We start from the raw sequence: 27472 nt of genomic DNA, 5'->3' as shown, positions 1-27472 counted from the left end.
AGCCTGATTGTAAGGCGTCTAAAAGCCGCTCCTTTTCTACAAACTCTTGTTGTTGTACTGTCACTATATTCTGAAGTGCTTTACCAGGCCAGGGAATTCATGTTATTGTTCGATAATGGTGAAGAATCTCTATGCCCAGATTAGGTTTTTCAGGAGTGGTGTCACCATGGATTTGTTTAGCTCCGAAGGTACAGATCTAGTCAGTAAATACTTCTTCACAAACTGTGGGGGTCATTACGGGACTGGAGGTAGCCATTGAGCTATTTGCTCCATGGCTGCCTCCAATACTGGGTCTGGCACCGGTGTTGTTCATTGGGGATTTACCGGTCCATTCCGACCCTGGAGGGACCGGTAAGTCTTCATTGAACAAACCAATCCCCATTCCCATTTGAGCCCCCATAGTGCTCAATGGGAATGGGGAGGGCGCAAATAACGGGCTCGCGAACGGCAAGCCTGTTATTTGTGCCCTGGTCCCTTAGCAGGACCCGTAAAGGATGTGTGGTCCGACCACACGTCCCTTACGGTTCCCTCTAAGGGACCTCGGAATTGGGCGGTAGGGGATTACCGGCACCGGTCTCCTTACCGTTGCCGGTAATCCCTTACTGCCCACCTCGGAATGAACCCCTGTGTCATATACAGTGTCATCTCCACATCCAGTTTCAACCCTCCGAGTATAGCCTGAATAGTCTCCTCTGAAACCAGCAAAAAATCAAACTAAGAGACATTATCAGTAGTATTCACTATACCCACGCTAAGGGCAAGGTGCGTGTCCTTCTTGTCACTTAGCATCAGTGCTTAGTTAGCACCTATTTAATCCTGAATTCCTTCGATTTTGCTTTTAAAAAACAAATTGAAAGCATTGGCCTGTTCTAAAGACGTGTCAGAGGGAAGAGAAGCACATGTTGGGTGGGAAAAATGTGATTTAACAAAGAATAATTCTCTTGGCTGCTTACTTGCACCAAAGGTCTTTTTATGCAAAAAGCCAGCTTTAGCTCTGAAAATTGCCACGTTATAATCTTATAGGGCACTTTTAACTTCAGCAGTTTGGGAGGGAGATTGATTTTTCTGCCATTTCTGTTTTAGGGCTCTCAGTTGTTTTCATAATAAACTTAAACACTGCGAGTACCAAGATTTAGATGGTTTTGTATATCTACTTACTTTAAAGGGGGGCCATACTACCACACATATTTCCTATAGCTTCTGTTCCTTTCACAAAGAAGGTATCGCAGTCCGCTAACGGATCAATAAAATGCTTCTTTTAAATCAATCCAGATATTTTATCAAACTCCTTGGTACTATACACCCAAGGCTTAATGAAGAGATTTTTTTGAAAACCCTAAAGAGAAGTCATGGCAGGCAAGTACACCAGGATGCTGAATATTTTATAAAGATTCCTGGCAGGGGAGCATACCAGCTAATTTGCAAAGTTACAAGAACCTCTACAGAAGGACTGCTTCAGAACATTTTGCTTGAACAGAACCTTTTGCTTGACCAAGAACTTTGTGAGTCCAGTGAGGACACAGAGGAAATGTTAGCTAAAGAGACATTTTGCCATCCTGTTTGAGAATCGAGGGGAGGGGGTCACCTTCTGGATTCAGGGCTCTTTACCTTGCAGAACATTGTCATTGGAGTAATTCTTCCACTTTTGGTTTTGAACACCTTTTCTAACATCAAGTTAAAGACATTTCCTTGCACCTTTTGCTGTTTGTTTATAAATGTGAGGGTCAGGATACGTTGTTTTGGACCCAAAGACGGCTTTTCAATTACTGACACCTGACACAGACAGATCCTTAGTTTTAGTTTCTAGACCGGGAAGTTCCTCTTTAGAATAGGGCTAGCGAGGGGTTTTTCCAACTCATTTTTAGTTCATATAAATTTATTTCACCAAGAATACAACAAACTTGTGTCGTCTCTCATTTCCGACCCCTCACAGCATCCATATTCAGTCATTAATTAAGGCTGGCAATGTTAAGACTGTAGACCTAGCAGTATGTGGTGCAGGAATATCAGGGAGTGTAGATCTGCAAAGGTTGGTCGTAGATAATAATACCAATACCTTCCTGCAAAGGATTTTAAAAGTGTCCCAATCGATTCCTCCTGTTATTCTTCCTGAGGAAGTTGGGCTACCGAACATTGAATATCATCTGGGACTCCAGCCAATTTAATTGTGGTGTTCAATCTGGAGTAATCCAGAAAAGTGTGTGACAAGGTCCATACTTACAGATGTCATGACTTGTGCCACGGCAAGCCAAATACCATAGTTCATTTAAAAAAGAATTGAATGGGGAGTGGCATTGCTAGCCGAGGATGCTGTCAGATGCTTCACCGGTGAGTTCCAGAGCCCACATCTATCCCATGGGCTCCTGACCCCCTTACAAATGTAGGAATCCACCCAAAAGCCCCAAGGAGGTGTCAGAACCTACAGGATTGAGATCCTGAAACTTTGATGGTGCCTCATGCATGAACGGCTGAGATTGAAACGTGTGAAGGTGGTTGCCCAACGTTATCAACATGGCGGACGTCGGGGACGGACAGCGGCCTGGCAACCATGAAGACAGTGCAACAGCAAATTAGAGCCACCGTTCTCTTGCAATGGGGTGACTCTGTGTGCCTCCTACAGCAATGATGATAACCCCCAGCTGAGTCATCTCTGTCAAAGAGTGGCGTTTGCCGCGACGTAATGGTGGTCCTCCGGGGCTGTGATAGAAGTGCAGAGAGGAAACAGGTGGGGTGCCGGACTTCGAGGGAGAATGTGGTTCTCTGGCACTCCCAAATACATGGAAATGTGAGCCCTAGTGAGCGACGCACCTGGGGCACTGAGGGGTGCTTTACAGCACTGAACCGGCACCCTGGGGGGGTTCTAGCCTGGAGGCCGGTCCGTCTAGCGGGCGGGCGGGCTGGTGTGCGAGCGGCCACTGCAAGACCACTGAGTGAGGAACAACAGGAACTCCATTGTAGGGGAAGCGGCACCCAGGAGCGGCCCTGCAAATTGGATGAGGCATTCCTGGCATACCAACGAGGTAGAAAGAATTGCTGGGCGCTCTGGGGGCTCATTTCATGGCAAATTGGCAGAACAAGGAGTGGTGAAAATTCTGCCTGCAGAAGGCCCAAGTTGAGGGGATATGGACATTTCAACTCACTGAGAAGGCACAAGGCAGCAACCCGGATGGGAGAGAGCTGATCACCTGAAAGGAGAGGTCCAGGGGCTCCATAGCAAGAGCTGACAGCAGGTGTGTGGCTAAAACACATGAGTCTGATACCCTGAGGCTGGTGCCCTGAAGCATTCCAGAAAAAGAAGCTGGCAAGCTGGGCCAGCACCACTGCAGCAAGAGAACAGCGCTTTATCCCCAAATAAGGATTCACAGCTGGCCACTGCAAACAACAACATGTCAAAACATCCCGCTAAGCCAAAAGGGCGCATCCATGGGGGACATAAAAACACTGATGCTGGGGCAAGACACCTCAAAGTGTCCTAAGCAAGCAACTGCCGCTAAAGTGCACTCACCCCCTCCACCGCGGATGACCCACCGTCGAGGAGATCAGACTTGATAGCCATGTTTGCTGAGATCTAAAAGGAAATAGAAGACATTGCTGCTGACTTGACCAAAGTGATCTCTGACCTGAATAAAAATTCCATAGCGGTGGAGAATTTGGTGGATGAGGTTGAGTAAGCCTCATGTGAGCAGGGGTATGTACAGGAGGAACTAGCAAAATGAATGGGCTCAAACAACAGATGGAAGAGATCCTCAATAAACAGGAGGACGCTAAAAATAGATCACTACGAAACAATATTCACGTGTGAGGGATCCCCAGGTCAGTGTCAGATGCGGATCTACCAGAATTTGTGTGGGCGCTATTTTGTCATCTGGCCGAGGCTCCGGCTGATGAAGCAGCCGTGTTGGATAGAACACATTGCATCTACTCCTCCTACCAGCTAAATAAGAACCTAATCCCGGAAATCCTAACCAGGGTCCATCTCTTTCAGGTGAAAGAAAAGATTACAAAAGCAACAGGGGAACTCGAACCAATACGGTTCCGGGACTCAGCTACGAATAATTACTAACTGGCTGAAGACAAAAGACGTTCACTACCGGTGGACGTTTCCATGTGGTTTGCGGTTTGAATGGGAAGGCAAGTTGTATAACGTCTCCAAGGAAGAAGAGATGGTGGACCTAATGGAAGATGAGGGGAACCCTCGACCTCCAGATAAGGAACCTAGCAAGAGTATTTCTCCATTGCCTAAGAGAGAGGGCACAACAGTTTAATGGTTGTCCATGGTTATGTCATAAGATGAAGCTTCAGTGGAGGCAGGTTTGATTCCATCAGGGGTATGGGGGTTAGGAGGGGAGGGAATGGATGGGGCATTGGAGTCCAACCGTATGTGTCCCCGGTTGCTCTTCATGATTGGCGGTTGAGGACGAGATATACATTGTTGGGGTTTGGAGGTTTAAGAAAAGTTGGGGAGGGTTTATATTGTTTGGTTTAGCGTGTCGCATGGGGACAGATTCATGGATCGCACAGTGGTATTTAGGGAAGGGGCTGGATTCATATGAGAGACAAATGATGCAGTGGTTTGATGATGGCTTAGCTAAACGTGGTTAATCTGAATGCTCAGCGTTTAAATTCATCTGTTAAAATACGCTCCATCTTGCAATGGTTGATTAAACTGAAGGCCTCGATTGTTTCTTACAGGAGGCATATCTGCTCCCAAGAGATGAACCCCGCATGAGACATAGAACGTTCCCCTTGAAATACTTTGCTTACAGTGGGACGTAAAAGAAGGGGGTGGTGATCCTGAGTGGGAAGACCTGAGGTTCACCAAGCGATTCCTCTATAGGGACCCGGATGGGCTGTTCCTAGTAATCAGGGGACTCCTAGAAGGGCAAATGCTTACGCTGGTATCTGTCTATGGTCCAAACGAGAGGCAAGAGGATTTCCTTGTTGGTTTTTTGGGGAAGCAGGGTAAGTGATGCGAGGGCAGGTGATAGTGGGAGATGATTTTAACTGTGTAATGGATCCGGCTTTGGATAAAACACTCCCACCCACAGCTAACGACGGTAGACATTGGCTGGCATTAGCATGTTTTTTTAGAGAACTGGGCCGGTTCCATGTCATGGAGACATGAAGATTTTTTCACCAGAATGAAAGAGACTAAACACACTTCTCTGCGGCACACAGGGGGTTTTAACAGATCAATATGATCTTGGTATCAGGCACACTCATCCCTCAGGTCATCGATATAGAAATAGGGGTGTGATACCTGATAGATCACGCACCTGTCATTCTCCGGTTCGAGGCACATAGGCCCTCTGTGACAGAAAGGAAGCCAAGGAGGTTGAACGAGCTGTTACTGCCAGACATTGCGCTAAGAACGCACATTGAAACAGCGATTTGCAATTATTTTCAAGAAAATTAAATGGGAGGCGTGGATTGGAGGATGGTTTGGGACACAAGTACAGCCTTAATAAGAGGAGAGTTTATAACTCAGACGGCAGCCTTTTTAAGGGATAGGGAACTCTTACCCTGGATCAGCAGGTGAAGGAGGCTAAAGGGGTACACAAAAGCCGAGGCTCGCTAAAAACATTACAGGCCCTGATGAAGGTCCGTTCAAAGTTAGTGGCCTTTAGTCGATAGATCGACCCAATTGCTTTTACGACCAAATGGTCCTACTGAGGGGGAGGGGGGATAAGGACAATCGTTTCTTAATGGAAAAACTCTGGAAGCAGACATCCCGACATTTTATAACTCAGTTGAAAAATCAAGAGGGAGATTTGAAAAGTGCAGAGATAGATAAGATAGAGGTAATGGTGGACTTTCACACCCAACTACTAAAGGGGGAGGGGATACCCTAAAATCCAGCAGGCTTTCTTGGGGAGATTAGAATTGAAAGGATTTCAGAGGAAGATGGGCAGCTTCTTAAAGTGCCAATAACAACAGAGGCAGTGGGTGCAGCTATATGGTCTCTCCTGTGAAGACACCAGGCCTAAATGGCGTTGGGAACGCTTATTACAAGACATTCTGAAATTTGCTTGTTCAACCGTTAACAACATTATTTAATAAGATCCGGTGGAGTGGGGTGATCTCGGGGGATATGGGTCTTTCAATGACATCTCTGACCTGACTGTGCCAGCTACCGGCCTTGCTCATTGCTTAATAGTGACACTAAAGTCTATGCAAAGGTCCTGGCCAGGCGCTTAATGGGGGTACTGCCAAGATTATTCATCCAGACCAAGCAGGCTTTATTATGAGAAGAAACACAAAGGATAACATTAGAAGGGCGGTGGATGTTGCACTTTGGGGGAAGAGATTGCGACAAAAACTTTCTATAGCTTCCCTCAACGCCCCCAGAGCATTTGACAGCTTTGATTGGAGGTGTTTAAGACAAACACCGGAGAAGTTCGAATGTGGACCAGAATTTGTTTGCATGGTAATGGCCAACTTCCAGATTCCATCCACGAAATTGGTGAACAACGGAAGGCTCTCGAGTTCAATTGAGGTGAGATGGGGCACACAACAGGGATGCCCACTCTCACTGCTGACTTTTGCAATAGCCTTGGAGCCGCTGGCTGAAGCAATCAGAGGCGATGAGGGGATTTGTGGGGTGACCGCCAACGCAGACTACGCTGTACACAGACAAGGTGATGCTGTTTCTCCGTGACATGTCTCGCTCCCTGTCAAGAGTAATAACCCTGCTGAAGAGTTTGTAGGGGCCTCAGGATTCATGATTAATTACTTGAAATCTAAGGCACTCAATATAACAGAGGATCCGGGGAAGGTGGATGAATGGTGTAGGAGTTTTCCCTTGGTCTGGGAAACAAAAGAAATAGAATATCTGTGAAACACACTGACTCAGGACTATGGGACTTATATGGGGCAAACATTCCCGACTTATGGAAAAAATTGACTGATGACCTTTGGAGGTGGGACCTACAAGATCTTTCCTGGTTTTCATGGATAGCAGCGGTCAACCTGACCCTACTACCCAGATGTATACGTGGTTAGCACTCTCCTGGTTAGGATCTCGACTCAAACAGATAAGAACCTGCAGAAGGAGGTTCTTTCCTTTAATTTGGGTGGGAAGAAACGATAGGGTGGCCATCAGGGTTCTCTTTCGACCACCACTGCTGGGAGGTCTGGGGGTTCCCAAAATAGCATAGTATCTATTAGCGGCTCAAATAGCTCCAATGCTGTACTGGACCCCATTTGAAGGAGGGAAAGGCTGGTGTAAGCTTGAACAGGGTGCCACATATATTCCCTTGGGGTCACTGCTGTTCTTGGTTAACACCCATGTGGGGCAGGAGGCCCGCTATTGGAAACCACAAAATTCTCTTTAGGATTGTAGGGTATTTTGTGGAGATTTGGGGCCTGACGGTATTTTCTTACCGCCGAAAAATAACATAGCAACAATCACTGCTTGTATTCAGATTGGGCCATGTACAACAATAATACAGTGGACATGCATTATTTCAGCACACAGACATGCGTATTTGGTATGCGTGGTTGGTATGCGTGGTTGGTATGCGTGGTTGGTGGTATTTTGGTGAGCATAATTCCCTTGTTTTATTTGTGGCCCCAATATCCAGAACCCCTTATTTTTGTTTAGATTTTTCGTGTAATCACTAGAGAGACCTCAGGCTTGCATTTCAGGAACACCACATTTTCATTTTTAGTGTGCCACCATGGGCAATTTCTCTCTGTCTTATCTACGGCAGCGAGCTATCATGTGGTATTTTCACTATCTTATATACGGTAGTGAACTATGTCCCGGGCCTCCCTTTTTGCCGACTCATAGACCTCCGACAAACTACAACACACACAGTTAGTTATAATCGCTCATACTGAATTACATTGTGCACACGGCTGCAGCCAAATTTGATGTTTAGCTACCTTGAAAATGACAATTGCACTGTCTAAACATCTCCCCACATCATCAGCACTGTATTGGTAAATATAAAACACACCACCCGTCTGCTTTCAAATATTTTTGTGTATTATAAAAGTTGCATTTAAACACGATCTCACTCTTTACAGAAATAAATATAATAGCACAGTAACAGCATTGTCTGTGATACACTGAAAAGAGAGTGGCGGAGACAAGAACTCAATTTGCAACATTAAACATGTGAGTAAAGCACAGGAATCTCCTTTCCTACACTGACTGAATATTCTCATACACACTCAGCCCCCACACTTCTGTAATTACCTTATCTGTTCAGCATGAGTTTTCTTCAGCTGTTCTCTTTCTGAATTTGGCTCCCTTGAAGATTAACCCCAGTGAAAACAAGCGTCTTTCGTTCTCAAACCGGGGTTATTGCCTGGAATTCTCAGCTTTTGCAGCAGGAATGCTTCAGCCAGGAAACAGGTCCTTCTCCCAGCTCTGCCAAATCTCGACTGTACTCCCCCTCTCCTCAAGCTCCCCCAGCAAAACTCTAATCACTGCCTCTAGCATGATACTTGCTATGACGCTGCTCCAACCAGAATCAATCATGCCATCTCCTCCCTCACTACACAATGGCTCATTTCTACAGTAACCATTTGTAACCAACTGATTTCCTGTTCGTTCGAGCCCTTTGCTTGCTGTAGTTATGTGGACAGAGCAGCAGAGAAAAAGAAAAAAAATGAATGTGCGTTTAAAAGTTCACTTTCAGAGTAGGCCTAATTCTGCAGTGGAGACACATTTTTATTAGTGGGTTATGTTAAATGCAGTTTTATTAGTCAGGTTAGTTATTAATAAGGTTAGTTATTAATTTTCAAATGTGTCTCTTGCACCATAGGCATTTCAGGTGAAAAATAGTGTGCATTTTTGAATGTGCACGTGTGCTTTTAACTGTAAAAATAGATTTGCATCTTATATGTTAAAATCGTTTTTGACTGAATAGCCTGTCTTTACTTATATGTCCATGTTAATCTGGCAACACATATAGCAATGCACCACACCCATGTGGTGGTGCTGCATCAAAAAACAAATGCTACCTGTGCAGTAGTGCTGTACTCTGTGCTGTAACACGGCAAATATCCTTACAGGATACTGTGGTCAAGCATTACGCTGGAAAGGCCAGAGGCCAGGATTGGGACCATATTCTGTTCTGGGATACACTAATGACTTTGGTCCGGGCAGGAGCGATAGTTTTATGGATTTCTATCAAGGGTGACTCCTTTACAGTACGAAGACTGCAAAACAAGATTCGAAGTGAAGGAACAAGAATGGTTCCAATATATAAATATATGTATATAGATGAGGCACTGGATCTCAAACAGTGTAGTGAAAGAAGCGGCGCAAGAACCCCATTGGGCCTACAAACCATGATATGGGAGGGGTAATCACAAAAGGGTGTCTCAAGGCTCTACTGCCTTTTGGATAGGGCATTTCAGCAGGATACACTTCCATATATGGATAAATGTGAAAAGGAGTTGGGGATTATAGTTACTGAGGAAGAGTGGCCCAGATTTGGTGTAGAGCCCACACAGTGTCAAAATGTACTGCTGTTACAGAATCTGCGTTCAAAATATGCTTTACGTGGTACTTGAAACCGCAACAACTACATAAAATCAACAATAAGCTCTCGCCTCTATGCTGGAGGAAGGGGCGTTGGGCCTGCCTAAAAGCACAAATCTTTTGGAAAGAGATTTTAAGTCATATTAAAGATATAGTGGGAATACAGCTTCCTCCTTCACCGACGGTAGTTATTTTGGGGGCGGCGGCCGAAGCCTTGTATGACGCCAGTGGGACACGGGCCTCACTTATCACACATTTTCTAACTGTGTCAATAATGACGCTGGCTCACGGATGGAAAATGGAGCAAGGGCCGATAATGGCTGTGCGGTGGGTTAAGATCTGGGGAGTAGTGGCAATAGAGAAAGTGTGTGCTTTGACCAATGGAACGTACCAGAGATTCCTTAGGGTGTGGCTCCATTTTTATGAATACGTCACAGGTAGAGAACACAATTATTTTAGGCCTCGCTTATTGAACAATTTCTCGATACTCTGAAAAATGAACAATATAAACAGCCTACAGGGGGAAGACCCGGATGATGACCTTATTGCAAAATGCATGGAATGCTTGTTACGCCACTGATGTTAATTTACATTGATGAAAGTTGGGTGGCAGGGGGAGGGGGCAAGAATTTATAATCTGACAAAATGTTATTGTGGTCTCTGAAACCTGAATCATTCTGATGCTTTGTAAAAGGGATTTTATTGTAATTACGAAGAAGAGATATATACCGAAGGCCTTCCCTTTACTGTGTTAGTTTGGTTATACTATTTTCAGAGACTATGAACTAATAAATAAAGCTTATAAAAAAACGGAATTGGTCTGGTAGGCTGGTACACAAAAGCCGATTTGAGTCCCAGGAATTACAAAACTTTGATTAGGGACAAATACTTATCATTACCGCAAAAACAGAGAGGAGAACTTTGTCTGGAGAAACATACGGTAAGGCAGTATTTTACTTTGGAAACTACTCCAGGTCCGGAGCCATAGTTACTCATGACTAGACAAACATTCTCAAGTTCATTCTTAACCAAGTTCCGTTTTAACATGCTGCTTTTAAATGATGTTTTAAGAACATGGGAGCGTGGGTCAATGGAAAGAGCAGTATGCACTTGCACTTTGAACGTCCCCCGAGGATCTATTGCACGTAATGATGCTTTTACCAAAGTACAATGGGAAATGTCAGCTTACATTTGTATCGGTTTTGAGGAAATATGGTATTATATATTGTTGTCCTGCACTTGTATTTTTGCTACTGTTTATGTTCAACAGTCGAGAAATGTATTTGCTAGTAGCAAGGAAAATTAGTTCTGTGTTTTTGTATATATTTTCATTGTTGTTTTATTCTGTATTCTGTGACATTTTTTGTTAGAGTAAACTCAACCAACAAGATGCTTTCTTTTAAACATGGTTATTTTTTTTTAAAGTTGATGGGAACTGCACATTTATGAAATAAAGTATTTATTGATTGATTGAAAAGGATAACCTGCAATTTAAATTATTTTGGCTCAGGGCTTCAAAATGATTACAGCACTTTTTCAAGTCCTGTGTATTCCTACTAAAATATCAACTAGTGTTATAGATAAGTAGCTATGTCTTCTTCAAATACTTTCCTGCAGGAGTCCTTTTGTAGATGCGTCAACATTTTTGTTTAATTTCAGTTCCTTTCCAGGAAACCCCAAGCTATGCTGTGCATCGACGGGAGGGCGGGAAACCCCTCACTGTGCCCCATGTATTAACGCGTGCCAACAGCGATAACAGCCTCTCTCTCCCTGACTGGATGGTCTTCTCTGCCTCTACGACCACCAACACTGTCACCCTTCAGGGGCACAAGAGCAGCAGTGGCACCCTGCGTAGTTCCAGCAGCCCGCGAGGGTCACGTAGTCGGTCCCCTTCCAGAAACAGGCATGTGGAGGATTCCAAGAAGCAGCCCCGCGGAAGGCCAAGGTACGGAGATCGAAGCATCTGCTAGTATCACTGTTTGCATTTGTAATTTTTTTTTCCATCTTGATCAGAATTGCTGTACAAAGTGTCACACTGCTTGGAAATTAGTTAGTAAATGTGAGAATACACACTAAGGGATGATAATGTATTTTTAGTAGTGCAGCAGTACAGGAAAACAGCATACAAGTCGCAGGCATTGTTCAATTGAGCCCAGGGGTGTGTCAGTGGGTTCTATGTTCATTCATGGACAGTTATTTTTACGACTGCCTTTTAAACGAGTACACAATTATGAAAAAGGACATTGATTTTCTTTTTTGGGGGGCCTCCTCCCCCTCCTATTTTTAACTATTCCTGACATCCTCAACCCATTATCTGCCCCCCCCTCCCAAAAAATGTTGATGACCTTTTTCGGAATTCTGTACTCGTAAAAAAGGCAGTCATAAAAATGACTGTTCATGAAACTACGGTATACTGTATCCGTGCAACTGGGAGCAGAAGCAGCTTTAGACAGATGTTTTTAGTGGGATATCCTGTGAGTCTTTTCTTCCAGGCTTCATGTTTACCGATTGATCCGATATCTGGGATGAACGTATTATTGTAGCGAGTAGTCAGGAGTGTGAAATATTTAAATGCAGAGGTGGCTCATGGGGGTTTTGTTACAGACAGTTGATGGAGGGCCGGCCTTGTGTGGCCAAAGCTAATATACAATGCCAGGTAAGGAGCAACAAAGCCCTAAACCGATTTAAGTACCAGGACATGGATGATATGCTCATAGTCATTTGTGTCAAGAAATATGTGTGGTAAAGTTTTGCCGGTTGATCAATTATGAGTATAAAAGGGCTAAATAGAGAATATAAGAAAACCAAGGAGGACGTTTTCTCAGTAGTCTCTTTTGCTAAGGAGTAGCATCTTTGGAAGTGTTGGCTTTGTGAATGTCATGTTCCTGCCACAGACTCCATAAATTGACGAAAATGCTAACTCTTAGGTTTACCCAGCCCCTTACCTAGTGAATGAGGTTTAATTAAGTGGGTGGGGGGCAGAGGGGAGTTGAAGTGAACAGGAGGACAGCAGATCAAAGTTTCATTACTAAACATGGATACCACTATGAAATCCAAATGTCGTGAACCACTGCAGTAATGAAGAAGTGACCCTGCTCGGTAATCTTCACTCTCAGACAGTTCGACCGTAGACAGAAAAAACCTTCCCCCCCAAGAGCGCGCTTGCAGGAGACAAAAGACAGCTGGTAGGCCAGGGGCTTGTGTGAAAAGTCAGGAGCAGCAACAGAGCTAGGGAAGAAAGGTAAGTTCACAAGTTCAATATCAAAGACACCATATAGTGGAAGATAACTGCACCCCCCCAGCAACCCAAATCTTACCTGCTGTGAAGGTGAAAAAGTGGGAAACCTACTTGACAGTGAAGGCACCAGTTTCAGTGGGAGGAGACAGATGCAAGAGTGTTACTCCAAATGATGTAGTCCCAGCAAACTAACCCGAACGGCAAAAGGGCGCGACTAACAGTGTCCACACAAATCCACAGTAAGCAGCAGAGCGTCCAAATAAATCCACTAATAGAAGTACTCGAGTGACAAAGAGGTGATTCAGCAGAGCGTCCAGGTGTCACCAATAAAGTGAAGAAAATTTGTTTGTGCACAGGGAAATGAAACAGCAGTGCGTCCAAAAAGGCATTGTTTTTAGTGCACGTGTGTTATTCCGTAGCATATAACAAAAGCGGGAGCCGATGTAAGGAAGAGAACAGAAAGTCTGCGGTCAATGCTGGAAATTGTATTCCGCGAGGCAGATGCGACTTCAACCAACCGCGCCGCATCACAGAACAGACCAGAGATATCGTAGCTGAGCAGGGTATCAGTTCAGGGCTAAGCACAAAGAACAGCATCGTGGACAAGCAAGAATTCGGCAACCAGGTAAGCAATCAAGGGGAGGGGCGAGCGTTGGAAAGCTGGAACAGAACCAGAAGAGAGTAATCCAGAAAGCAGTCCAAGGTCAGGGTATCAAAGATAACGTAGAGAAAACGCAGTGTAACTTAATAGGATGCAACTTCACAGTTAAGGAGCACTCAAGGAGCGTTTTCCAGCCATACATATAGGTACCTGCTGAGGATAGCGGGAGGCACATTGCGTGTAACCCATGTGACTCCTTTCAGCCCTAGAACGCTGGGAGATGTAGATTCCCAGGTACCGGGGTGGTGAAAGACGCCACAGTAGTTTCCAGGCGTTTATGGCAAAGTGTTTGTGCAATGGGTTAAGAAGCCGGGTCAGGACACCAAAGCCCTGATTTACACAAATCTGTTGTTGGGTGATGAGATACACTGAAGGATACAGGCAGCAGACAAGGTCAATTAAAGTTTTTTATCAGAAATTCTTGGCTACAGCGGTTTGGTCTAACATGGCGACATTAGCCTTGTTGAGATTAAGTACGAGATTCTTTGCAACACGCGATCAGACGCGTTATTGCTACGAGAGGGATCTAACCCCTTTATTGTGGAGGATTAACTCTAAATATAATAGGGGCACAAGAGGAATTCAAGCCCTGATTTGAAAAAGGTCTCAGGCAGACCGAAACACGTGTCATCACTTTAAGGGCACTTTGAAATAAAACAACCTCTTTGAACATTGGGCGCAGTCTTTTTCTGGGTACCTTATACTTAAGGTCAATTAAAGAGTTCCTGAAGCAAATGAGAGACAGGGAACTAAGCACGGAGTGGCACCGAAGCAACATGTCATGAGGAAAGACTGTGACCAGAAATTAGACCAATATCAAATTATACTTTTATTGTGACCTTTATTCCTATGTAAACTGAACAGGATGACAATGCTGAGGCCTTGAAAAAGGTAACTGAGTGCAAGGACTCACAAATCAACTCTTGGGATTCTTCCTCTTTTCCCAACAGTGGTATAACAATGTGTTTTTCAATGTTCCAGTTTCTCTTTGTGCATTGCAAATGAAGTTTCTTGCGATGTCCAAATGCCTCAGTTTCCCAGCAAGCTGGGACCTTGCCAGGAGCTCACTAGATGTATGTTGATTGACACTTTGTATGGTTCTCTTGTTCTTAAAGGCCATCTCATCCTTGTACATTTGGTTCCAGTTGTCCAGAGATTAGTTTGGTAGGTCAGACACAGGAGACGGGCAATGATATATGGTGCAAAGTGATTCACTTTATTAAAATAAAGAAAACGCCTCAGCTAGCCCTATTGCTACAATGAACATTCCCTATTCTAGAAAACAAAGAAAAGGTGTTCAGCAGTATTTCTTGTACAGATCACAACCACGGTCCTCTGTCCATACTTATGCTCTGGTACTCACTGGCCCTTCCACTAATAAAGGAAAACTAAACTCAACCTAGAGAAGTGTTCTTTACTCCCCTGTTTGGTTTGTGCTCTCTGGCACATGACCCCTTCCACAAAGTGTCTCTAGAAATGTCCTTGAGGGTTCCCATGCTTTTGCCTGCTCGTACAGTTCACAACCAAAACGTTCCTTAGTTTTCAATGTATACAAGAAGGGTGGACTCCTGTGTCCCTCAGAAAAGTATGTATTAAGTTGAACAGTTCACAAAAAAAGTTCTTAGATCGGCTACTTGGATTTGGAATAAAGTCCTAAAAGCCTGCCTATTTGCCACAGTAGCCTGAAACCCTTCCCTAAAACCTTCCAATTCCAGTTCTGAACAGAGGAACGCTAACCAATAGGAGGCGCCGGACCACGCAGCTCCTGGCATCGCCGCCCGCTTTCGTGGTGGTCCGGACCTCACACACTATCATACACCAACCATGACCCTGGTTCCCCACATGCACAACCAGCTCAAACATAGCCCTTCATACCTTTTTCACTCTAAGAAATGTCACAGGATTGATTAGTCACTGCACCAGGCATGTACGGGAAAACAGACAAATTGCACTCAAAGTGTTTGTGATAGAATCACCACCATCGCAATCGGACGGTTTGGGATGCACTGCTCGGAATCGTCAGGGGAGGAATTGTGCCATGGCCATGTCTTGCGCAGAAGGCCAGGTGGGGGTTTCTTGTGCATTGCTCCAGAAAGGCAATCATGAACTAGCCCAGGAATCGCACCTGAAGGACTTAAGAGATGTCCAGGTATTGCGCATGTATGAACTATAGGATGGGCCGTCATGGTAAAGGTAACAATTGTGAAGGTTCAGTAAACGCTCGACATCTGGTTAGACTTGCCACGCTATTTGCAGAGAAGAACCTGAAAGCAGAACTCTGCTCCTATAGTTGCAAATAGTTGGAGCATGGAGTGTCGCTGTTGCAGCCGCAAGATTCCACAAAAGAAGCCAATACCTGAATGGGCGCACAATCAACACCTCACCACCAAATCTGATAGGTACGTATAACGCACCACTCCGGTGGATACTGGCCGCAGGCATGGCTAACTGCGCACATCAGAATACAGCAAGGGCTATGACCAAATGGCGTTGTGCTGGTCACATAATTCTCCACCTACTTACAGCAGACTACGCCTCAACACTTCTGACATCAGAATGCAGCGAAGACCTATGACAAATACATAGCACTTACGCTATATCCTGACTCTGCTCAGCACCCATTCACATGCCTGACTGCATGGGTTGCTCTCTACTGGAGCCTGGCCAGCCCTGCTAAGCTAAATTTTGCTAAATGCATACACGCATTCTAATCTTACTCCATGACCGCCAACACTCTGGACTTCGGTCCACCGAGGGCGTTCCCGCTACCAGCACATTGAGACTATAGTAATGGTAAAAGGCGCTTTATAAATGACAAGTACAATACAATAAAATACTATTTATAAACTTTTTTCAAGTGTCCAAATGATGTTTCTTTTTTCACCCATCCGGGTTGTCTTAGCTTCATGCAGGTGATAGGTGTTTGGGGTCCAACATGGACCATCAGACTCTAATAGAGGGTCTGGCTTCCTCTGGTTCTCTACCCTTTCTCTGAGTGGTGCAAATAGCAAATGTTTAAGTTTTAAATGGCAACTAAAAATAGTGAATTACTGTGCTCCTCCACAAAGTATTAGTTAACCAAAACAGTTTGCCCCTTAATTTTGTCACTTGTCTTTGTAAACATTTCAAGAGTTCAGCTGACGTCTCCGACTCACCCCTCAGGGCGTCTCAGCTTCCTGCAGGTGAAAGGTTTTTTGTGGCTCAACCAGGACCTGCTGTCTCTACTTGAGGCTCTGACTTGCTCACGTTTTCCACCCTCTGTGAGTATCTTTCATTCTGTGCCAGGATTGGGCTCTTAGAAATCCATGTGATGTTACTGAATGAAATGTCAGAGAATACTTTTACCAAAACTTTTTTACAGAAAAAAAATTGACTTTCAGTTTTTTTTATTTGGGTGGGGCCCTGTTTCCCTGTGCTTCTAAACCCTCCCCACCCATTTTTACCAATTTACCCCAACCCCTGTATACATATACATTTCAAATTCGATATTTTTTTAGTTATTTGTGTTTAGGTAAAAAAGTTATTCTCTATTTTCTATTCGGTAACATCACTGGATACCGGCTCTTGGCTCTCAGACAGGATTTTCTCTCTTGTAATATATTTTCTTATATACAACCCTTCCGGGTCTTTCCGTTTCACTGTGGCACCAGTTTCAGATTCACTTACTTTGGGTATTTTGTTTATCTTCTAGTTTCTGGTAACCCCTTTCAGGGTATGTGACTTTATCTCCCCTTCTTTGGGTATTTTCTTTAAGTTCAGCTTTCTCTTAACCATTCGTCTGGGATTGAATTTTTGTTCCCCCACTTTAGGTCTGTCTATTTGTCGCAGGTCTCTGATACCCCCACCAGGGCCTTTCATTCCTTCCCTTGACTCTGTCTCAGTTTCTTTCCGCGTAGGAGCATTCCGGAGCTCAGTTTCCCTCGTCCCTCTCCTCGGCATTTACAATGTACCTGTGTCTCTGCAGTGTGCGTCGGGGAAGGCGTCTGCTTGGATCATGACAGAACCATTCTTATCAGGTAGTCAGTTGGTTGCTGTTCCTTCTCCAGTCAGGTGTCGTGATAAAAATGCTCCCGGGTGCTGCAGCGGTTTGGTCTCCGTCCAACAGGGACCTCTGAGCTTGGGACTCACAGCCCTCCTGGGCTCAGTGGCATTCCACTGGCTCTGTGCCTACCACGTATAGGATGCGGTCCCTTCTCCAGGCTCTACTGGACCGGCTGAGGGCAGCGTTGCAGGGGCGGGCCCTCTCCCAGCAGCAGTTTGACTTTCCAGTGGCTCTTCCTCTCAGGTAGAGGCTTCGGCCCCTTTAGGCCTCTCCTTGCAACAAGAGAAACAACACCATTGGTCCTGTGGGTCAAAAGCACAACCAAGTACATTTAAAGGTCCCACTACATGGTCATTATTATCACTTCCTATATAGGCTGAAAACACTTGGGCATTGGTACTAAGAGAGATGGTGTAGACTTGTTCACTGGAAATCCTTGTCACCTAAAGGAGGTCGGGGGTTCAACACCAGTGAGATCCCATTTGCCCTGCCAGCTAGGGAGTGTTTTGCATAGTGGGCTCACCTCCTTATTTACAAAGGGGTCAGCTCCCCTCGGATTAATTCCATGGATTAGTTTAATTAGGTACGGTCTTTTGAGGTAAACGGAGCGGGTGTGGTCTAGTCCTCCCTCTCGGACCCCTTTCATCTCATTTGGATCACAAGGCTAGTCTCTCCTCCATCCTCTCTACACCTGTTCAGCGCTCCAACACCACTTGTGTGGTAGCATCGTCTTGTACCTGCTTGTTATTCTCCTCACTTCCAAGCTTCTTGACATCTCCTCATTCTTCTCCTGATGTTTACTGTCCATTCCCAAGTATCTTTAAGTGTCATTATTCCCCAGCTAATTTTCACCTCCCAAATTCCAATCACTATATGCCACCTTATTTCTCTCCTGATTTTTCGCATTCCAACCTGCAATCACTATAAACCTCCTGCTTCCTCCCCTGGTCCTTACTCTCCAACCTGTGACCTCTATGTACGTTCTCCTCCGTCTGTAAATGTTCACATACAGTCTTTTGAATTTCCAGTCTCTCTCTCTCTCTGTGCCACTGTCAACTCCTCCTCTCTCCATGCCCCCCAGTCTCACATTTACACGTCCACTTTAATATCGCCTACAACCAAACTGTGGTCTCCTGCTCTTTCTCTGACAAGCCACACTTTCAGACTGAGTTCTTTGGCTAATATACCATAAATGCAGTCCTTGACTGGGACTCTGGGTGAGGGTTTTCACCTGTGTGACCCTGGGTTGCACATAATCTGATTGGTTAGTGTGACCGATCAGCTGGACTGGAAAGCGGACAGCTCTTTTCTATATTATGGCTGTCTTGGATTTTAGATTCCCCTCTCTGGTGCAACCTTAACTGAACAAACATTCCCTGTACTCTCCGTGTATGAACTTATAGTCAAGGAAAACTATGATAATTAAATAAAAAACTTTTCTTCTGTTTAAGCCACTTTGCGCTATGGAACTGAAACATTGTATCTGAAGAGTGTATCTCTTTTGCCTAAGAACAAAGCTTCAAGAACTTTATCTCTAGTGGCATTTGGGAAGCTGCTGCCTGATAACATCGTGCCAGCGGGACTCCACGTATGCTTTTATTTTCAAGAAGTAACTTTCCAGCCAGTTGTGCCAAGTTTGCAACTGTATCAAAATACTGGTGTCGAGTGCCTGAAAATAATTTCATTTAAAAGGGAAATGTATAGTTTCATAATATTTAGTATTGGATCTGACTATGGGTTGTGTGGTGGGTCGGAAGAAGCAGTCGGACACAACATGGACATTCTGAGGTTCTTTTATTTAAATAATAAAGAAAAGGCCTATTTACTACCTAACTAAATGAAACTAATGATGGCCGTTTGTCGTCAGGAAGTCAAAACCCAAAATCTCCCCAGTCCAAACCTAAATCTATCTGACCCTACCACTAATAAATAATAACTAAGGTTACCCCAAACAATGTGTCTCTTCTGGCAGCCTCCCCTTTGCCTTTTATCTTGAAGCTTTTCTTCAGGGCTTTCTTATTCAATAAAGCTCTTCAATGTGCAAATGTCTCTATTTGGAAATTCAACTCCCTATGGTGATCTCTTCTATGGGGTGTGGTAAGTCAGAAGAAGGAGTCAGACAAAAGAGTGGCATTTCAACTCCAGGTTTTTTATTAAAAAAAAGGAAAAGGACATTTCTTTCCCTACACCTAAAGTGACTGCCCTACCTAACTGAATTCTAACTCGGGTGCTCGTCGTGAGGGTGGTTGTCAAATTAAAGAATCCGTTTTCTGTCTAAAACTAACCTACTCTGACCCTACCACTAACCAAAGGTACTCAGCAAACAAACAAAAAAGACAACCAGGAGAATTACTCCCTTCTCCTGGATCAGCCTAAAGGGCTGACTTCTAATAGTATCTGGCAATACCTCTGATAAGTCGTTGTAACTCCTCCCAGGGACATCTCTGGGCTTGGTTAAATGTCCAACAATTCTTCTTCTTTAGTGATGATATATTCCTAGGTTTTCTTCTTCTGGTTTATTGTAACGAGGGAGATCACTCCTGAAATATCTCTTGCTTTGGCCATATATTCCACAACCTCTATGAGAACAGGGACTACTCCCATGGTGAATTTTGTTCTTGATATCCCTTGGGCAATTACTGCAAAGAGGGAGATTACTCCTGAGGCACTCTTCAGCCTTGAAACCTTTCTATAGTCACTGTGACGAGGGAGATTACTCCTGAGTCACTCTTCAGTCTTAGTGCTTTCTCTGTAATTACTGTGATGAGGGAGATTATTCCCAAGGCGCTCTTCACCCTTGATACCTTTTCGGTAATTACTGTGACATGGGAGATTACCTCTAAAGTACTCTTCAGTATTGCTCAAATCCATACCAGGTCTACTGTGACTCCTGTTACCTCCTTTCTCATGGGGGCACGTCGCCGGCTATTCCCGGGGTGTTGGTCTTGCGTCTTCTCACTGAACGCTGTCCATGTCTCTTTCTCTGCTCCCTGCTGCACCACGTTGGCTTGACGGCTTACTGGGCCTTCCGGTGTCGGTGTAGTTGAAGGACTGCACGGTCCACCTCCCTGAGGTCACACCACTGTTGGCCTTTCTCCAGCTTCTGCATTGTTCGGGTCTCCGCTCCATGACAGAGAGTTCTTCTGAGCCTTCCACGGTGTCCTCACGACCAAGGACTAGCTTCTCCTGCTCACTTCCTCGTTCTGAGGTTTGAATCTCCTGTGATTGACAGGTTTCATGCCAGGTTCTCTTCTCATTGTGTCCCTTCTTCTTATTTCCTGTAGCTGGGTCCTCCCCAGTTGAGTGCCAGAGTACTTCTGTATCGATGAAGTATTCTTCATGCTTGCATGGGGCAACCTCTTTGTGTTACTGTCTAGACTTTGAAAAAGAGTAGTTTGCATCATTCCTTCAATCTTCCTCTTCTTAGTACTTTTGGGAGATGATGTATGATCACTCTGTGTGTTCCCCCTCGGGCTGGTATTGTAATCTCTCACATAAGGAAATGAGAGAGTATTGCAATAACAGACAGTAGTCTTCTCAGCCTCACAGGTAAGGGCTCCCCTTTGGGGAGAAGTGACGAGATCCTGTGAATCGTCACATATCCTAACCCTTATGAGAGATCCTTCGCCTTCTTCATTAAGTGGAAATCTGGAGAGGAAATCTTCATTCCCTTGTTCCCTCTTTTTCTTGTTTTCAACAGAAAAGCAGTGTAGGCACCCTCTTAGGACACATAACATTGCTAACCTGACTTATCCTGCTTATACTCCTAAATCCACGGCTCTGTACTTTGGGTTATGAAATGCTAGATCTTTAGGTAATAAATCAACTACAGTACTTGATATGTTTCTATGCTTGAACTTACATGTCTTATGTATTACTGAAATTTGGATTACAGCTACCAACAGTGTTATACCTGCATCACTCACTACTTCCGTTACTTCTTTTTGCCACACTCCTCGTATTTCTTCCCTGGTAGGTGGTACTGGTATTCTATATCATTCATCTTTTTCTCATACTCTTATTCTTCCTTCTTTTTCTACATTTGAATTTTCATACTTTATTTGTTCTGCTGCTTCCTCTCTATCCTCTATTTCACTTCAAGTGGTTTATTGTCCTCTGGGTCCTGTAACCTCTTTTTGTGAAGACATTAATGTATTGTTGTCTTTTTTGCTTCCCACCACTTCTCCTCTTTTAGTTCTTGGTGATTTTAATCTTCATCTTTTGCCTACACATTCTACTCTTCCATTCTTTTCTATTCTTGACTATCACTATCTTATGCCTCTCTCCACTCCTCCTTCTCACATCTTTGGTTTTAGCTTAGATCTTATATTTACTTCTTCTATTTCTACATCTTCTGTGTCCTCTCTTCCGATCTACTTATCTGACCATCACTTTCTTCTATTTTCTATTCTTCCTGTTCCACTATCTAGTATTCCTAGTACTGCAACCTCTCCTATTTACGCATGTCGTGATTCACGTAAGTTCATTACCACACTTTTCTTTCTACTAGTACCTCTAAGTTGGTGTCTCAGGCATTGTTCTCCAATTTAACAGCTGACAATTCTGCTACTACTCTTTCTTCCTCTCTCTCTGCATTTCTTGATTCACTTTATCCTTCTTCTTCATTTTATTTGTCCCGTAAACCTCCCCAGCCATGACTCTCTCTCCATCTTCGCTCAATGCGATGCATCCTTCAGTGTTTAGAAAGGAGCTGACTAAAATTGAAAACATCTGGGAACTACTCTTCCTATGTATCTTATCATGCTCTTTACGATAACTGCCTTCTCTCAGCTAAAGAGTCTTATTTCTTTGACTTATTTCAATCAGACTCCTCTTATCCAAAGCGACTTTTTCAAACTTTGTCTCAACTACTTTCATCTCCTATGCCTGATCCTTCAACTAATTCTACTTTAACTGCTACAGATCTTGCACTCTACTTTACTTCTAAAGTTTTTTCTTTTCAATCTACTATTGAATCCTCTCGTAGTCAGGCTTGTTCTTCGCTTTCTGTCTCATCTTTGGTATTTCCCAAATAAATATTCTCTGGATTTACAACCATTTTTAAAGAATATACTCTTTCGCTTCTTGCTCGTGCTCATCCTACGTCTTCTCCATCTGATTCGCTACCATCTGTGCTTGTGTCTAAAATCTATCCCTTACTCGTTTCTTATCTTACCATCTTATTTAATTCTTCTCTTTCCTCCTCTGTTTTTCCATTATCATTCAAACATGCTACTATTATTCCAATTTTGAGAAAGCCTTCTGCTAACGTATCTTCTACTTCTAACTTTCGTCCTATATCTCTTCTGCCTTATTTGTCAAAAATTCTCGAACGCATAGTTTACACTCAGGTTTCTCCTTTTATTTCTCGTAATTCTATTGTTCCTCATTTCCATTCTGGGTTTCGTCCAGGATACTCTGCTGAGACAGCTCTTCTGTCTGTCCTGGATTCTTTGCACTCTGCACGTCGCACCAAACAATCGTCTCTTCTTATACTTTTGGATCTTTCTGCTGCGTTCAGTACTGACAATCAGACTCTTTTATTGTCTGCTCTTTCTTCTTTTGGGTTCTCCGATTCTACTTTAGCCTGGTTTAAATCTTATCTATCCCCTTTTCGGTTTCCTGGCCGGGGGTATCTTCTGAAACACAGTCACTCACTTGTGGTGTTCCCCAAGGATCAGTTTTTGGCACGTTTATTGTCTCTCTATACTTCTTCACTAGCAAGGGTTATTTCTTCTTTTGGGTTTTCGCATTACTTTTACGCTGGTGATACACAGCTTTTTCTTTCATTTCCTCTTTTTACAGATGATATTCACCTTAAACATAGTGTTTGTTTGTTGGCTATCCAATCATGGATGTCTGATCACTTTTTAGTTCTTAATGCTGCAAAGACTGAGGTTATCCTTTTTTCTGCCTCTAATATTTCATCCTCTATTTCACCTTCTTTTATATCCTTTGCTCCAGCTCAGTTACCCATCTCATCAGTGGCTTGTAACTTAGGTCTTTTTCTCTTTTCTGATCTCTCTTTTGTACATCATATTTCATTATCTGCTTGTTCTTGTCAGTTTCATCTTTGTAACATTTGCAAAGCTCATTCTTTTATGACATTCAATGCTACAAAGCTACTGGCGTCTGCACTCATTTTTTCACTGCTTTTTTATTGTTCTTCTGCACTATTTGGACTTCCTATTTCTCGTTTGGCTCCACTATAATCAGTTTTCAATGCTTCTATTCGTACTCTCTGTCTGCTTTCCCCTCGTGATTCTATTTCAATCTCTCTCGCTAAAATTGGGTGATTTCTTTTCATCACCATCTAAAATGTAACTTTCTATGTTTGGTTTTTAAAGCTCTTCATGGTCTTGCTCCCCCCTATCTTTCTTTGCTTGTCCTTGACGGTCACTTTGTTCGGCTTCTCATTGCCTACTCATAGCCTGTCATGATCACCTCCAGAGTTGCAGGGTTGGGATCAGGTATTCAGGGCAGGAAGGAGTATTGGTGTAGATCAGTGGGGGCTACATGGGTATTAGCATGGCAAACCCAGCATTCTCACATTCCTCAGAACCAAAGTTACAATGGGCTCCCATAGAGATCCAATGGTTTGCTATTTCCCTTAAGATGGCCGCCCTGCGGGTCACTGACTAAGTAGCTATTGAGAACTAGTAGTTGGGCATGGAGGATTATAAAAGCCCCGTCCCCGCAATAACACGCTCTTGGCGTTAGTTCTGCTGACAGCAGTGGAACACTACTGGCACTCAGCTCACAGACCTGTAAAACAATAGAAAAAGTCATGTTATGAACTTGTTAAGTTAACAGAAGTATCATAGATCTCAGTTTTCAAAGTACCTGACAAGAGTTTTCCCCAGCAGCAGTCCTGTGACAGGTGACTTCATTCTCTGTAGCTCTGCAGTTCAGTCAGCAATCTTCTTCCACAGCCGCGGCTTCATAGTGAAAACATCCGACCTCTGAAAACCTGCAAAGACAGGGTCCAATAGTTAACGAAAGGATGTTTAAGACATTGTAGCAAGTGAAAGTAAAACTATGCGCTTACGTACCTGAAGCTCCGACGAGCGCTTCCAAGCATTCCAAAGCCTTTCCTCACGTAGAAGGTACCATAGCTTGATATCGAAGGTACGAAGAGCTGCGCGCCTCTCCCAACTACACGCGCATACTTACCTCACATAAAAGGCACCATAACTTGGTAACGAAGGCACATAGTGGTGTGCGCCTTGTCCAAACTTCACGTGCATACTTACCTCAAGTAAAGACTTCATGTTTTTTCTTCAACAATGCCTGTGTTCTTCAAGTGAAACTTTTCTCTTCAACAAACCTGCAAAAGAAAGAGAGAGTTGTTAAATCTACATCAAGAGAGAAATCTCTCACCATAGAACCTTTTTTCGCTCAAGGACTTCCACACCCAACCGTCTAAAAACTAAAGACCCCGCCAAGAATCCTGACACTTACCTTCAAAGGCTTTTTCAGCCTTTTTTCAGCCTGAGTTCTTCTTGAGCCTCACCACCAACGCACCCCTGCATGAACGCAGGATGGAGGACTCCCTAACATCAAAACACAGGTGAGGAGGAGAACGGGGCATATAGAAACATTAAGGGAGTCAGCTGGATGGGAAAAGGGGTGAGCCGTAGTATAGTAACCACATAATATTGATTCCAGTTCCCCTCCTATTCTTTCTCTCTTTGTGGCAGGGGAAATTCCTGTTTAGCCAGTATTGCCAGATCACCAGGTTCCCAGACCATTCACACACCTGCAGGGAAAAGGTATGCGTTACAAGTCCCACGTCCTCCATGTGCTCAATCTTGTTTCTGTTCTTTTTCTCTCTTAGCACCTCTAAATTGGAACTTGCTCCCACTTTCTCTTTGCTGTATTTTGGTTTATTCATCTTTCCGGGTCGCTCTAAGATTCCATCTTCTGTCACTTGATCAACAAAGGTTGTTGCAATTGTACTATTTCTGTCTTAAGCATTTATTGTACAGTTTTTACTCCTATGTTCAGCACTTTGGATTAAAGCGCTATATAAATTAAAATAAAATACAAAATACAGTATGGTTCGAGATCTAAACACCAACGCATTATGCAGGGATGCGTATCTTTCTTCATGCTTAGCCAGGTCAAAAGTGAATGATCAGTCACTAAACTGAATTTGCAGCGGGTTAGAGAATACTTTAAGTATGTTATGGGCCATATGATGGCTAAGGCCTCTAGCTCTATAGTTCTTCCCTTGAGGAAACAGTATCCTGCTAATATACAGGAAAGGGTATTCTACTCCTTCAAACTCTTGAGAAAGAACATCCCCAAGGCCTGCTTTGAATGCATCCGTCTCGAGGATAAAGTCCCTGGTCAAATTAGGGACCTTGAGGACAGGCTTACTACATAGTATATGCTTTAACATGTTAAAGCTATCCTGATCTTGTTTCTCCCACTGAAGTTTCTGGGGTTCTGCATTCTTAAGTTTACACATTAAACATGAAGTTATGGTGGGGTAACTAGGGATAAACCGGCGGTAGTACCTGGTAAGCCCAAAGAACGCCTGGAGTTCCCTTTTGGTTTTAGGGGGAGAGGTTCCTTTGGCAGCTTTGACCTTTTCCACCTGGGGCTGCACCAAACCATTCCCAACAAAAAACCCAAGGTACTTGAAAGCTGACTGTGCCAGATGGCATTTCTCAGGGTTGGCAGTCAGTCCAGCCTTCCATTGGGTTATTATGACTTCATACAAGTGGAAAAAACGTTCTTCCCACATTTGGCTATGGATTAGAATATCATCTAGGTATGCGTGCAAAAATGGGAAAAGGGTTGCAATATCTTATCCATCAACCTTTGAAAGGTGGCGGGAGCCCATGTAGCCCGAAAGGAAGGACTTTGAATTGGAACAATCCTCGAGGAGTAGAATAAGCCTTCTTCTCCTTGTCAGAGGGGTTAAAAGGAACCTGCCAATAGCCCTTTGTCAGATCAATCATGGAGATTTTTATTTTTTATTTATTGGGTATTTATAATGCACCTATACACAATGTGTTTCAAGGTGCAACAAGACAAGAGGGTGGGGGAAACAGGGAGGAAAAAACAAAACACTCCTACTAGGCCTTGTGACATTCGGAAAGTGCAAGTGCAGTAGGATCAGTGCAGGGGAGAGGGGAGCGGGGGAAGTGCCAGTCAGGGTGGAAGGGCCTGTGAGGAAAAGCAAGTGCCAGGGCAGGCCAGGTGGACAGAGCTGGATGATGCAGAGAGTGCAGGGGAAGGAAGGTCCACAAGCTAAGTGCGAGGTAAGGGGCTGGAAGGACTATACGGGTGCAGGCCCAGCCAGGCAAGTGTGGGGGGAGGGTATGAAAGGGCAAGTGCAGGTTCAGAAGAGGGGATTCTGGGGGATACCAAGTCCAGGGGTAGACTGGAATGGGGAGGGGGACTGGTGCCCTGAAGAACTCTGAAGGAACTAGGCAGCCAGTCAAGGAGCAGGCAGAGACGTTAGGAGGGGAGAGGGAAGGAAGAAGAGACAAGGAAGGTTTTGGAAAGCATCCGAAACTTAAGGAGATGCGAGACAAGTCTGAGATGGGCAGGGAGGCCATTCCAGAGGGAGGCCCCTGCAGAGAGACCTACCCCCCCATTCCCTGCTTGGAAAAGCGCCTGATCTGCAGAGAGTTAGAGCTAGACAACCGAAGGGCTCCAGTAGGTATGGCATGGTATGGTATTGTTTATTTATAAAGCGCCTATACACAGGCAGTGTTTCAAAGTGCTCAAAGAGGGTGGGAACATGGGGAAAAACAACAGTCGCTCAGAGCTCTTGAAATTCTGAGACGATAATAGTCTAAAAAAGGCAGAGTACATGCGCAATATACATTAAACAGTTTGAGAAACAGCCAATTGGCCTAACAGCAATTCTACAGTTTTAGCAGTGCAATTAAGTGGTGAGGACAAGGGAGAACAGACAGACGAAATTCAGGCACTGTAATGCTCACCTGGTATCCACGGGGACGTCACTCAGCCTGTTCTGACCTCTTACGACCTCAAACACTTCCCTGGAGGCTATTC

General features: G+C 44.2%; 1 protein-coding gene across 1 annotated transcript in view; it reads left to right on the top strand.

Annotated features, from left to right (window-relative positions):
• Nucleotides 1-27472, top strand: part of SHANK1 (SH3 and multiple ankyrin repeat domains 1) — a 2604687-nt gene that overhangs the window by 967135 nt on the left and 1610080 nt on the right. Inside the window, exon 11 of the mRNA XM_069605116.1 lies at nucleotides 11156-11441. Within this exon, the coding sequence (XP_069461217.1) occupies nucleotides 11156-11441 (286 nt within the window). The remainder of the gene's footprint in view (nucleotides 1-11155; nucleotides 11442-27472) is intronic.

This window comes from Ambystoma mexicanum, chromosome 1p, assembly GCF_040938575.1.
Source record: "Ambystoma mexicanum isolate Mex_15411 chromosome 1p, UKY_AmexF1_1, whole genome shotgun sequence".
NCBI classification, from domain to species: Eukaryota; Metazoa; Chordata; class Amphibia; order Caudata; family Ambystomatidae; genus Ambystoma; species Ambystoma mexicanum.
Note: the sequence above shows the minus strand (reverse complement) of the source record. Positions and strands in the feature narration are given on the sequence as shown.